The sequence below is a fragment of the Patiria miniata genome, unplaced genomic scaffold, assembly GCF_015706575.1.
Source record: "Patiria miniata isolate m_02_andy unplaced genomic scaffold, ASM1570657v1 HiC_scaffold_22, whole genome shotgun sequence".
In the NCBI taxonomy this organism is placed as follows: Eukaryota; Metazoa; Echinodermata; class Asteroidea; order Valvatida; family Asterinidae; genus Patiria; species Patiria miniata.
In genome coordinates, this window is record NW_024037061.1 from 16,347,839 (window position 1) to 16,360,495 (window position 12,657).

The 12,657-nt window shown below is 40.3% G+C and overlaps 1 protein-coding gene across 2 annotated transcripts in view; it reads right to left on the reverse strand.

Moving 5' to 3' along the window:
• LOC119730189 (4-hydroxyphenylpyruvate dioxygenase-like) overlaps positions 1-12,657 on the reverse strand; it is a 15,641-nt gene continuing 2,984 nt past the window's right edge. For both annotated transcript variants that reach the window (XM_038202976.1, XM_038202975.1), the window contains exons 5-14: positions 9,378-9,429; positions 7,942-8,024; positions 6,693-6,785; positions 5,647-5,750; positions 4,903-4,980; positions 4,605-4,656; positions 3,618-3,728; positions 2,316-2,504; positions 793-915; positions 1-112 (exon numbers count right to left, since the gene is read on the reverse strand). In XM_038202976.1, coding sequence (XP_038058904.1) covers positions 35-112; positions 793-915; positions 2,316-2,504; positions 3,618-3,728; positions 4,605-4,656; positions 4,903-4,980; positions 5,647-5,750; positions 6,693-6,785; positions 7,942-8,024; positions 9,378-9,429 — 963 coding nt within the window. In that variant the 3' untranslated portion in view covers positions 1-34. The remainder of the gene's footprint in view (positions 113-792; positions 916-2,315; positions 2,505-3,617; positions 3,729-4,604; positions 4,657-4,902; positions 4,981-5,646; positions 5,751-6,692; positions 6,786-7,941; positions 8,025-9,377; positions 9,430-12,657) is intronic.

Here is a 12,657-nt window from a genome sequence, read left to right on the forward strand (position 1 = left end):
TCCCTTCTTTGCTGTCTGTGGAGGACTTGACACGCTAGTGAAGATTCCCTCTCTCGGCCTGGTCCTGCTCAATGGCCTCAAACAAGGACTTGAAATTCCCTGCGCCAAAACCCTGCAAAATCCAAACCAAGCTGATTTTAGTATCATGGCAGAAGTACACGTCAGGAAGCTAATGTCAAGACATTTTCTAAGCACAGGAGACGTTGATTACCAGAAACAGGTTATAAGTTTGGCAGGGTTATGGGTGAGTGTACACACGTAGACAGGGGTGATATTGTCAATTTTAAAGAAAAACTGAAAATTGGATGAAAGATCTGAGAGTTGCATTTCTTTCCGACTAAAAAAGTCTGATTTCAGACCAAAATCTCAAGCCTGGTGGAAGATCGAGACTTAAATTTTGTTTCTGTATTTCAACACTTGATCGAGGCCCTATTTTAACCCCTCTCTTTTCATTTCTTCTATCAACATTTCATAAAAAAACACCAAACCAAAACAATAAAAGGCATCTTTTACTAGGCATGCAACTGGGAAGTCACAAAAAAAGAGGAAATTCAAATCTTTCCAAGACTTTGTACAGTTTTTTTCTATTTTCAATGGCACACATTGGAAGTGAAAAAAGAGGAAATCATTTGATCCAAGGAAAAGTTACATGCCTGTTTTACATGTTGGAAAGGAGTCCATGATTCTCAACCCCCCCCCCCCCCCCGATCCACCAGATGGGAAAGTGCATGTGTGTGTATGTGAGGGGGGGGGGGGGGCTGTGCCTTCCCCACCCTATGCCAATGTTCTTACTTCGTGGTTGTGGCGTTGGATAACCTCCAGGAAGACAGTGGGGCGATCCTGGATGGGCTTGGTGAATATCTGCAGCAGGTAACCGTTCTCATCAAAATCAATCAGGATGTTCAACTTCTCAATCTGAAAAAAACCCATAAAACCAACAGGAGAATTCAATCATCAAAGGGAACTAGTGCTTTGCAATTTATGGAAAGAAAATGCACTAGGGGAGGACTTGAACCCCGACCTGCTTACTACTGCAGATGTTTACACTCAACCAAATGTAAGGGCAGAGATGAAACTGCATATGGGAAAAAAAATCAGAAAATAGGCCGAACAAAAATATGTGTCTGAAACCTGGGCCGCTCTGCAGTTACACATGTACATGTACACACATGTATGTACAATACACTTCATACCCAATTTCCGGACACCGCCTCATGTAACTTTGACAATGAGAAAAATCTTCAGGGTTTTCATAAAATTAACAAGCTTAAATTACTGTCAGAGCAATGAAGTGATCTACAAAGTAGTGCACTTCTTACTTGAAAAAGTTGAGAAAAAAGTTTGAAAGACAAGGGCACCATTGATGACACCATTCAATCATGTCCACGATATTTCTTCAAAATTATGGTTTAAATAAAATCACATATTATGGAAAAATCGCTAAAAACTCAAATTTTGTGGGATAAATTACACAAAAATCAGAAAGTTCATTGGAAAAGTCAAAAAGTCGGTTTTCCGATTAAAATGGTAAGGGGTAGAGTGCCAAGTGAGGCACTACACTTATTTTTTGACTATAACAGCACCTAATGGAGTTTACCAAGTCTCATCATTACGCAATCGCCGTTTTAATAAACACATACTGACAGGCTTTATTCAGTCAGTAGTGCACATCTATCCCCTTTCGTGCCTTTGAGTGACCATAGAAGGGTCCTACTTTCCTTGACACATAACCTCTGGCCATAGGACCCTCCTGCAAGTGGTCAGTCCCTGAGGGTGCATAGGCATGCAGTAGTGACCCCATTGCCAGTCAATATGTGTACATTATGACATTAGCGGGTGTGACATTATGGGTGGTCAGTTCCTGAGGGTGCATAGGCATGCACTAGTGACCCCATTGCCAGTCAATATGTGTACATTATGACATCAGCGGGTGTGACATTATGGGTGATCAGTCCCTGAGGGTGCATAGGCATGCACTAGTGACCCCATTGCCAGTCAATATGTGTACATTATGACATCAGCGGGTGTGACATTACGGGTGGTCAGTCCCTGAGGGTGCATAGGCATGCACTAGTGACCCCATTGCCAGTCAATATGTGTACATTATGACATCAGCGGGTGTGACATTATGGGTGATCAGTCCCTGAGGGTGCATAGGCATGCACTGGTGACCCCATTGCCAGTCAATATGTGTACATTATGACATCAGCGGGTGTGACATTACGGGTGGTCAGTTCCTGAGGGTGCATAGGCGTGCACTAGTGACCTTATTGCCAGTCAATAATACATTATGACATTAGCGGGTGTGACATTACCATATCGAGGTTCTCGGTAATGCTGATCTTGGCAGTCTTGAGCCTCTCCCGTAGATTCTTGTAATACGTGGAGGGGATGGTCAAGAAGTTCTGGCCCCTGGCCTTGAGGTTGCCCACCGCCTCGATGATGTTGTCCGTGTTCATCGCAATGTGCTGGACCCCTGCGGTGCCATAGTAATCGACGTACTCCTGCAAGAGAAATTTGTTATATAGGGCTCGCTCAATGACGGCCATCTGCAACTGCGTATTTATCGCAATCAAGCACGCATGGCGCAGTGTTGTAAATGTTCAAAACACGCGCGCTTGTTGCTCGAAATGTGTTGGAAATACGACCCAGCCGATGCGCGTTATGCAAGTTGACGCTCAAAATGCCGATGCACGTGGATGGTCCGTAGGAAATGACGTCATTTGAACGAGACCTATTCATATTTTTACAACACCAACACCTTACTACCAGGTCCCACTCCTCATATTAAAAAAACCAAAAATCATGATGATCTTCTCTGGATTTCCATATTTGAGCAGTTCATTACATAGTCTATGGAATGTCCCCTTGCACAGCAAAGGTCTATGATATGTGAGCAGATTCGGCGTTATATGCAATTAGCGTCTTGACCCCAAGATTCTGACCAATCGGCTAGCGGGCAACCCAGACAGAGGCAAACTATCTCGCAGACGACCGGCAAGGTTGAACCCGTGCCGACAGTTCCGCACACTGTCTGCGCAGTCTGCATTAACGTCGATATGGAAACTAAGCTTTACTGTTAATCCCGTGTTACTTACGCCTGGACACGTGAATGGACTTGTGATTTACTCGTGATCATACTTGCGATGTGCTTCTGATCCTTCACAAGTGTCTAGACTACAGGGTTCAACCTTAACTTTTTTTTCACTAGCCAACCGGGCTACTGAAACAGACTCTTAACTAGCCCGCGAGCATTTTCACTAGTCCACATGTTGTTGTTGGCTATTTTTTTAGCTCAAATACAAAATGGCGTACTTTCAGGTTCAATTCTGTTACAATTTTGTCAGTGTTTTTAATAAACAGATTTAATAATTTAACCCTTTAAAACAGTTGATAAAATTAGACACAAATTGATGCAGGTTTGCTTTCTGAATTTAATGATATATTTCTTCCTGTCCTTTCATCTTTGCCGTATCCCAATATTTTTTGACTCGCCAGCCGGGCTACTTAAGGAATAGTTTGACTGGCCCGCGGCTGTTTTGACTAGCATTTGGCTAGCAAGGTACCGTTATTTTCAAACCCTGGAATATAACACTGTCTTGAACCCCTCAAACTACCTGGATCTGGCTCTTCCGTTTGCCGTTTGCCGGTTCGTTGATGGGCATCTTGATTGTCTCCTCATAATTGGTGACGACAATGGAACGCAGTGCGCTGTACTCCGTGTGAATCTGTAATGAAACCAACAGAACACTGCTCAAACTAATCCAGAAAAGAAACTCTCTTTTTTAAGGTAAATTTGTGACTGTCTTGAAAGGACCAGTTTAGAATACAAAAAATGAATGTTTATGAGTACAATGGTAAGAATAATTTCATGAGGTGACACATTTCATCTGTCACCGAATGAAAATATTCTTACCATTGCACGAATGTGGAACACTCATTATTTGTTTTATACAACACCTGAATAAATCCTCGTCATCTGATATAGTTTGCCGCGTTTTCTCTTCTCAGTCCTGAGTAAGATCTCGACAAGAACTTGTTCAGTTGTGAATCAGTATAATGCTTCAACAGATGTTCCTGTATGTTTTGCAGATTTGTCTAATCGTTTGGCAGCATAATTTTATTTGCTTCTTTGTGTTAGCAGCATCAGCATCACCTACAAGTTTTGATATTTCATCTTCTGTTGACCTAGACCTAGCTCTAGACAACTGATTCGGATGCAGCCAAAGTTCTATACATCATGCAACAGAACTTCCATTGTTGGGACGAATAATTCAATGACATGTGATCAGCGATCAACCAATCAGATGACGGGGAATTATTCAGGTGTTGTATAAAAACTATTATTCAATATTGGGTTTTGCCCTTCACTGACTTATTTTATAAAAACTGTATACTCAGTTTTGTCCAGAGAGATTGTGAGAAAAATTCACAAACTATATGGGTGGGACTCGAACCCACGACCTCCTGCTTACTACTGCAGACGTCTTACCACTCGACCAGCGAGCTTACTGGGGTCAGCTGGCTTGTTGGAATCTGATATAGCAGCGGGTACTGCAACCAAACTATTCATAACAGAAGATATTAATAAACTTGAACCTCACCTGTTTATCGTCCACCGACCAGAAGCGATGGAACATAAGGTTTTTTTCGTACCTGCAGAGAAACAATGATGACATTGTTTGGTGAGTAACGTTGATCAAAGTAAACGTGAATATGCCACGAATTAACAAATTGCCACAGGTTATTACTATTATTATTGTTATTATTATTTTTTTTGGGGGGGGGGGGGTGCTAATCGTCCTTACTTGCAGCAGATGCTGAATTGCAAAGGACGTAGCTACAACGTGATCGAGTCAGAGGCACGTAATAATCGTGAACCAATGGTTTGGAATGACTTACCATTCAGCAATTGTCTCCATTTCTTCGTCAGGTTGGTTCCCAACAACGTGGTCCACGAAGTTCAGTCTCCCAGGAGGCCTGTCAATATTGTATGGTTTTATGGATTTAGAGGAGAAAATCCAGTGTAGTGCAATGCAATACAAGTGTGAACGGGTTGAACTGTAGCAAGCTTTCCTATGTATCACTTACTTGAGGACTCAGAACAAATATGACAATGTATTTAGATGCAAGAATATATCGAACATTCAAATATTCGATCATCAACCGAATATTCAAATAGCTTTTTTGCCGGTTTGAATATTCAAAACAAAATAAAAACCACGCGCGTACACACATGGCTGTGATGTTTTTTTAATCGTGAAGTTGCAGTGCTTTGTCAGATGCCACTTTTTTGTCGACGGTAAGTTTTCAGTCAATGACAGTTCATTGTTCCCATCCAGCAGCCCATAATATCGACACAGAACACAAATTTTAACTGGCGCGTTTTGCTTACAAGTTTGACCAGCACAGCACTCTGCTGCAGCTGGCAAATGTCAAACTTGATCAGCGGTTTCAAATATACAAATATTCAGTCAAATGCAGTTTCAAATAATCAAATTCTAATTTATTCGGAAAGAGACAGCCCTAATTTACTTTGCTACAGCATATAACACGCGGGTCTATGGGAAGAGGCTGCAGCGGCTTCCATAGGCACGTGTGCAACTTCCAGTCGTAGCCAAGTAATTTGGACACAGCCATACTTACAGGATTTTTGTCAGTGGATCCTGAAACATTGGTGCTTTGTATCCCGGCAGGAATAGACCCTTGAAATCGCGCCTCTCCACAAATGTGTGAGTAGTGTCCCCATACTACAAAGAGAGAAGAAGCTGTCAATGAACTTTATTGTTTTTCCATGCCATCAAATAAAACAACAATTTTACTCCTAATCTTGAAGTTTTGCAAAATCACTTTTACCCATTGAGGTTAGCGCCCACACTTCAAATTCCTTTGAGGTAATCTTCTGTGGAGTGTGGATAACACTTCAAATCCCTGCACAATTCTTTTGTGTGGTTAAGGGTGCAGACCAGTAAATCAGTCCGAAATTGCCTTCGCTGGCTAAATCAAGATTTGCATGCCCTCAAATTCTTCGGTATTTTAGCATATTGTGGGCCATGAACTTGGGGGTTTGTACAAAATATGGGTGGAAGCCGTGCAGAGAACTGCGAGCTCGTATTAGTGTGAAATGTGGACGATGATTAGGCCCTAAAATGGCTGTATTTTGCACTGGAGAGTAGGCGTCCTTTTTAAAAATGGCGATGGGCTTCAGGACTGCTTTTAGGGGTGATCCTCTTTGGATGGAATTTTCTCCCAAAAGTCATTGGTTAACCCCCCCCCTCTCCAGAAAATTGAACAGAAAATGAAAGATGATGAAATAAGCTTTAATTTGATGTACGTCTTGAACACCTCAGAGAGTTGTGAGTATTTTTCCTGAATTTCTGAAGTGGGGGCATTTATCATTGGGATCTATGGAAACTTATTTACTGGTCTACAACCATAAGCTCAGGGCAAGCAGGCAGATTCAGTCACGCTTCACTGCTCTCCACAGTGCCGTTTTTGTGTGCAGTGACTCTCTGTGTGACACAGTTAATACTTACTTCATATCCTTTCACCTTAAACTGACCTGCAGGGTTTTAAAGGTTTTTTTACATATTGCTCTGAATACTGACTTCCTATGAGGAGTGTTAATAAATCGGTCGATTTCTAGCCCTAGCCAAGACATTCGGATGCGGTGAACAATTTTTTGAACCTACCGTTTGGATCTGAGCAAACGTGACGGAGCCACCTTCGTCATCAACCTCCTCCCAAGGTTCCTTGACAACGGTTGCGCCTCGCTCGCGAGCTTTCTGTTGTAGTTGGGGGATAAAGATACAATTTCATTGTTACTTACCCTTGCAATAAATATGGCAACAATCCACATGTAAAATTTTATGAAATGTGAAATGTCAACATTTACATGGTGTGTTCATGTATCAGAGGTGGTATTGAGTCACTCGCAAGTCAAATCACAGTTCAGGTTACAATGAGGGCATGAATAGTATTAAAGGTATGCCTTTGCTATATTTCATTTGAATAGATTGCGGCTTGACTCGGCTATAATAGCTTTGGCACATGCAGGAAGTGGTGCGTACTTCACACGTGAACCAGTACAGTCCAGTACGGGTATGCGGTGTGTCCTGTCCACGGGCTCTAAAAAGAGGTAAAAAAGCGCCCTCTTTTGTTGGCGCACGGAGCCCATTGCATAGGATTATCCCACAATGCCAATGAATGGGCTAAATCTGGCCCATTGTGCAGACCAGATGCATGACAAGACTTCCAGTGAATAGCCATGCTGAATCAATTGAATAGAATTGTGTGTGCGCTCTGAGACCAGACTTAGTAGGCTTGACTAGCCAGTAATTAGCTGATTTAAAGGGAAGATACAACATTTGCAAACATCAAAAACGAAATTTATCACGTATTACCTTACTGGATTGTTAGGGAATGACAGTCTAAAGCATCCTGTACATTCATGGCTCCTGGTGTGCTGACATTTTCAAGAAAAATTGTACTTTTCCAACGGTGGATGGCCGACCAGCGTTAGAGAAAACTGGCTTTTTTCAAAAACTGTCTTAATTTGTCATATTTAGTTATTCTGCATTTACTTGCAATTGATTACGCACCTGTGAAGCAGTACAAGCCTGCTAGACTGATTTTCTGACCTTAACATTTCCCAAAGTCTATAAATTGCTTTGTTATATCTGAAGTGGGGTCAGGGAACCAGACTACAAGAACATGAATGGTTTTCTTGGTTTTCCCAGCATCTACGAGCCCAAAACGTCAAACAAGTCATTTTAACAATATTTGCTATAACATACTAATCCTCCAAATCCATTTATTTCTGAAAATTGCAGCAAAAGCAAATGTTGTACATTCCCTTTAAGAGCGTTTTGAGTGGCATATTTAAACAGTCACGAGTCATTTCAGTCTTCACAAACTGTATTAAAATAAATTTAAATTTACCTTAAAAATGGACATGATGTCTTCCACTGCGAATGCAATGTCTTTAACACCATCGCCGTGGAAAGTCTGGTGCCTTCCCATCTCTGTCAATAGATTAAGGGTGTTATTGCATTACATGAGGTTGGCAACCAGGCACAATTTCAGGAAAAGAGAACTGAAGTTTTGCAGACTAAACTTGCCCACACCGGCCAAAGCACAATTTGTACACTGTCAAATTCTCTCTTAACAGCAAATTTTGTGCATTAAAGTGTGCAACTTTCTACTCCTCTTAAATGTACGGAATACTATTTGATATTTTGTGGGTGTTAATTTTATTGAAAAGTGCACTTCTCTAAACATTTGAAAGTTTTCCATGCTTTTCTGGACAACTGAGGGCGCTGTTGCTGTGATGTCATTTCAGGAAGACACTGTTCAGTTAAATAGGGATTTTCTGTTCAAATTTTGAACCCCAAAACGTGCTCATTGAAAACATTTATGAGAATAGTTCACTCATTTGGTTACTGCCATGTACTGACAAAACAACGAATCGCAAAAGAAAAGAAAATTTACGACAGCAAAATATCCAAAATTCCGGCAACTTCTGGTGCTGAAATAGCTTAGAAATTTGCATTAACATGAAAACCAAAAAGGCACAAATACCTTTGAAATGACAAAACGAAAATTGGAAATAAGGTTTAATGGGACACAAAGGTGCATTTTCAAAGATTGCATTAAACAAAATTACATTGCATGGGCTCTTTAAATAAATCTTGTTTAGAACTTTCCTCCTAAACAAGATTAAACAGGCATTTTAAAATTGTTTATTTCACATTGATAGGAACAAACAGATTTCAAGGGGAAAACATTTTTTATTGGCAAACAACTTCATAATGGGCCAAACTAGGTTAAAAAAATGCATGCAAAGATTTTTATGAGTTAAATGTATTCAAACCAATTTCAATAGATCAAATTAGGTTTTGCCCTTCACCGACATATAAACAATGTATGCTCAGTGTGTTACCTCCCGAGTGAAAGTTGGAAAAATCACTCAGGTGGGACTCGAACCCACAGCCTCGTGCTTTCTAGTGCAGATGTCTTACCACTCGACCACCGAGCTTACGGGATCGGTTGGCTGGTTCGAATCTGATGTACATTGCAGCGGGTACCGCATTTAACTATTCAAAAGATGGAATTTTGCATCGGGGTGATGTAAATCAAATTAGGTTTTGCCCTGAGTATACAGTGTTTATACGTCGGTGAAGGACAAAACCTAATTTGATTTACATCACCCCGATGCAAACTTCCATCTTATGGACAATTTCAATAGGCTGAATTGTACAAAACTCAAAAATTTGAGTCACAGAGCCCACACTTAAATGGGTTAACAGTAATGTATACTGAGGGGTTCACCTGGGTGTTATAGCTTAGGGCAGAATATGTATACAGCTGTATCTCACCTTCTGTTATTTTGCCAGTCGGGTTCAACGGAGATTGGAAGACAAAAATAATCTGTTGAGATTAACAGAAATGTTTTTAAAGAGATTTAATGAAGTCACATCAGACATACAATGAAAACTTCTATTGCATTATTTTGACATCAACTTTCTTCTGGTTTCTTCAAGTATTTCCAATAGCTTATGCCTGGGTAATATCTGAAGGTATCAGACCATTTCAGCTTGAAGGTTTGATAGATAGCACTGGGACAATTTTTTTCGGCACTTGGGCAGTGAAAGAATGGAAGCTTTTGAGAGGACCAAAAGTTGGAGAAATTGTGTTTAAAGGTAGGGTAGATCATTTGTCATTTGTGCATTTTTATCGTTTGAAGCAACAAAAATGCTCAAAATCTAAAGACAGGTACTAACTCACCTGATTAACTTTTATTCTAGGATCTTGGCTTCAATTCAAAAGTTGCCGAGCGCGTGCACCAATTCACCGTATTTGCCGAATTACAAACCAACTACAAACAGAAAATTTCCAAAAATGTGTCACTTGACGCATCTTTGGAAATGGCCTGTTATTGCTTTCTTAAATATGACAGCATGCCAGAAAAAATAAATTCACAGGGAGTTTATTGCCATCACTGTCTTTAAACCAAGTTAGCTTTTCAGCAATTTGGTCAGTTACTTTTTGGATAGCTGCAAATGATCTACTCTACCTTTAACATCTAAAAAGAGGTTTTACTTGAGTTTCTTTAGTGGTGTATGTCGGAAGATGCAGGTACCAGCGCCACTACTAACAAACATGACACGAACGTAATACACAGCATGAATAAACTACAAATGTTAAGGGTTTTTTAAAGACAAAAGAGATCAGCACTCTAAGACATTAGTATTTTCCGTGAATAAATCCATGTCTGAAAATGTTAAATTTTGGATTTTTACAGGCATTGAAAATCAGCATAGCCCTAAAATGAGCACGCTCACATGAAGGGACAAGGTAGCCATGATGCAACTACATTATAGAAGAAAAAAAATCTTCATAGAAGGAAAACAATTATAAGCCTTACACGTATGTTATGGTGTAGACAAATGTAGGCAACCTCAACCATGGCAGATATCTGTCAGCCATTGTACTAGGCAATTGGGCCCTAAAGTACCATTTTCAGTTCATTCATACATATGTGGATTTTGTGGTCCAAAGTTCTGTCTGGCTCGTCAGACATTTAATCTTTTTATTAATTGCATGACATTTTGTTACTGTGCTTGACTTTTAAAAATGTGTTGAATTTTATACTTAATTCGTCTAAAGATCACATCTGCCGTTGTAGGTCATCCTTAAAAAATTTGCATTACAAGCCCCTCCCCCTATGACATACCCTTTCAGCTTTACATATATCTTGCAACGATGTACCACCATTTGGGATCAATTGCTATACAGTAAATTATTTACTGGTACTGGTTATACTTCAGGCCAAAAAAACCCCTAGTTCTGCTTCCAGTTACCCTGCAGGTCTACCCTATTTTGACAGCCCCTACCTTAATTTCGTTTTGGCAAAAATGAGGGGAAAAACCCCCGAAAACCATCAATTTCTACCTTTTACCCTTGACTACACACAGACACCTCCATATGATCGTGCACAACAAAAAATTTCCCAATTTTTTTAAAAATTCTCTACCTACATACCCTATTTTTAAATGCCAACTAATCGGAAGCAGAACTATATTTTTTTTTGCCTAAGGGTTCAAAATGTATTCTGTGTATTTGTCCGTAACAAGTAGTGTACACTTTAATGCACACAGCTGTTGCTGATTCGTCATGTTTTTTGTTTGTGATTCCAAAGCATGCCATTAATCTACATGTAAGTGCTGAATAACGGAAGTTAACGATTAATCATTAATTCCCAAAATTGAAATTTACAGGCAATATCTTTTTATCAATTACAAAGTTCACTACTGATAAAAAAAATGGTATGACGGTAATCATGTTGTGTGAGAGAGTCAAAAAGTAAAAAAAACTCCAATGAGACCAATTTACCGCGTTGAAAGATTTTGGCAAAATTGTAAAAGTCAAAAGCAGATAAGAAGGGACAGACAGGAGAAGTGTTGAGTTACAAGTAAATTCATAGTTTCTGTAATTTTAATCCCCCTTGTTTTACTGAGTTGGTTTCATTACCTTTTTTTGACAAGCACGGTGGTTTTGTCATAGTAAATTATTTTTGTTTTCGTTATCAGGCCAATGAAGCTGTGAGTTTTGTTACTGTTTGTTTGCTTCTCACTTCAATTTAGTTAGGCCTTATCGTATCTATTTTCCCATAATTATCAATAAATGGAATTTGGAAACAGTAAATAACAGTGGAGGTTATCTTTCAACTAAGCCAGAGAATGTGGCAAGCGAGCACACACATGTATAACTACGCAAACTAAAACAAAACAAAGCAAAAGTTAATTCAAATTTAGCAAATAATTAAAAAATCAATTGAACAAAAAGATGGTACACGAAAATGGACATTCAATTTACAGCCTGTATCACAAGCTTGCTAGCACATTTTTTTCTTGGCTCAACAAAAATATATTTATTTATTAAATAAAGTGAATTATATTATCAGGTAAATTGGGATTCGCCTGGTAGTGTTTTTACTTCAGACTTGCATGTATAGTACTCATCGATTTACCCTAACCTCCCTAACTCCATCAAAATCCATCCCCTCATTTTGGTGGATTTTGGGGGACTTGGTCCAACAGGCCTGGTGTGACCAAATATTGATGGAGTATGATGGACATGGGCCTGGAGGCCCAAAGCAAAGCATGCATTGGAAGCAGTGGGATTGATGGATTTGGGGGAACTTGGTCCTGCAGGCCTGGTGTGACCAAATATTGATGGAGTATGATGGACTTGGGCCTGGAGGCCTAAAGCAAAGCATGCATTGGAAGCAGTGTGATTGATGGATTTGGGGGGACTTGGTCCAGTAATAATAATAATTATAATTTGGGAGGCTAATTATCCTTACTCGCAGCTGGTATGCTGAATTGCGAAGGACGCGGCTACAATGTGGTCGGGCCGCTGGCACGTAAAGGCGCCTATGGCTGCCGGCCACATCGACCCATATATGACCACGGAGCACAGCCTGAGATCGAAAGTGTTTGATTTTTCTGGAGGGAGGAAAACCGGAGGGCCCGGAGAAAAACCCTCGTGGCACAGGAGAGAACTAACGCACAACTCTACTCACATGTGATCCGCAGCCAGGATTCGAACCGTGGTCACCTTGGTGAGAGGCAAGCGCTTTACGCACAAGCCACC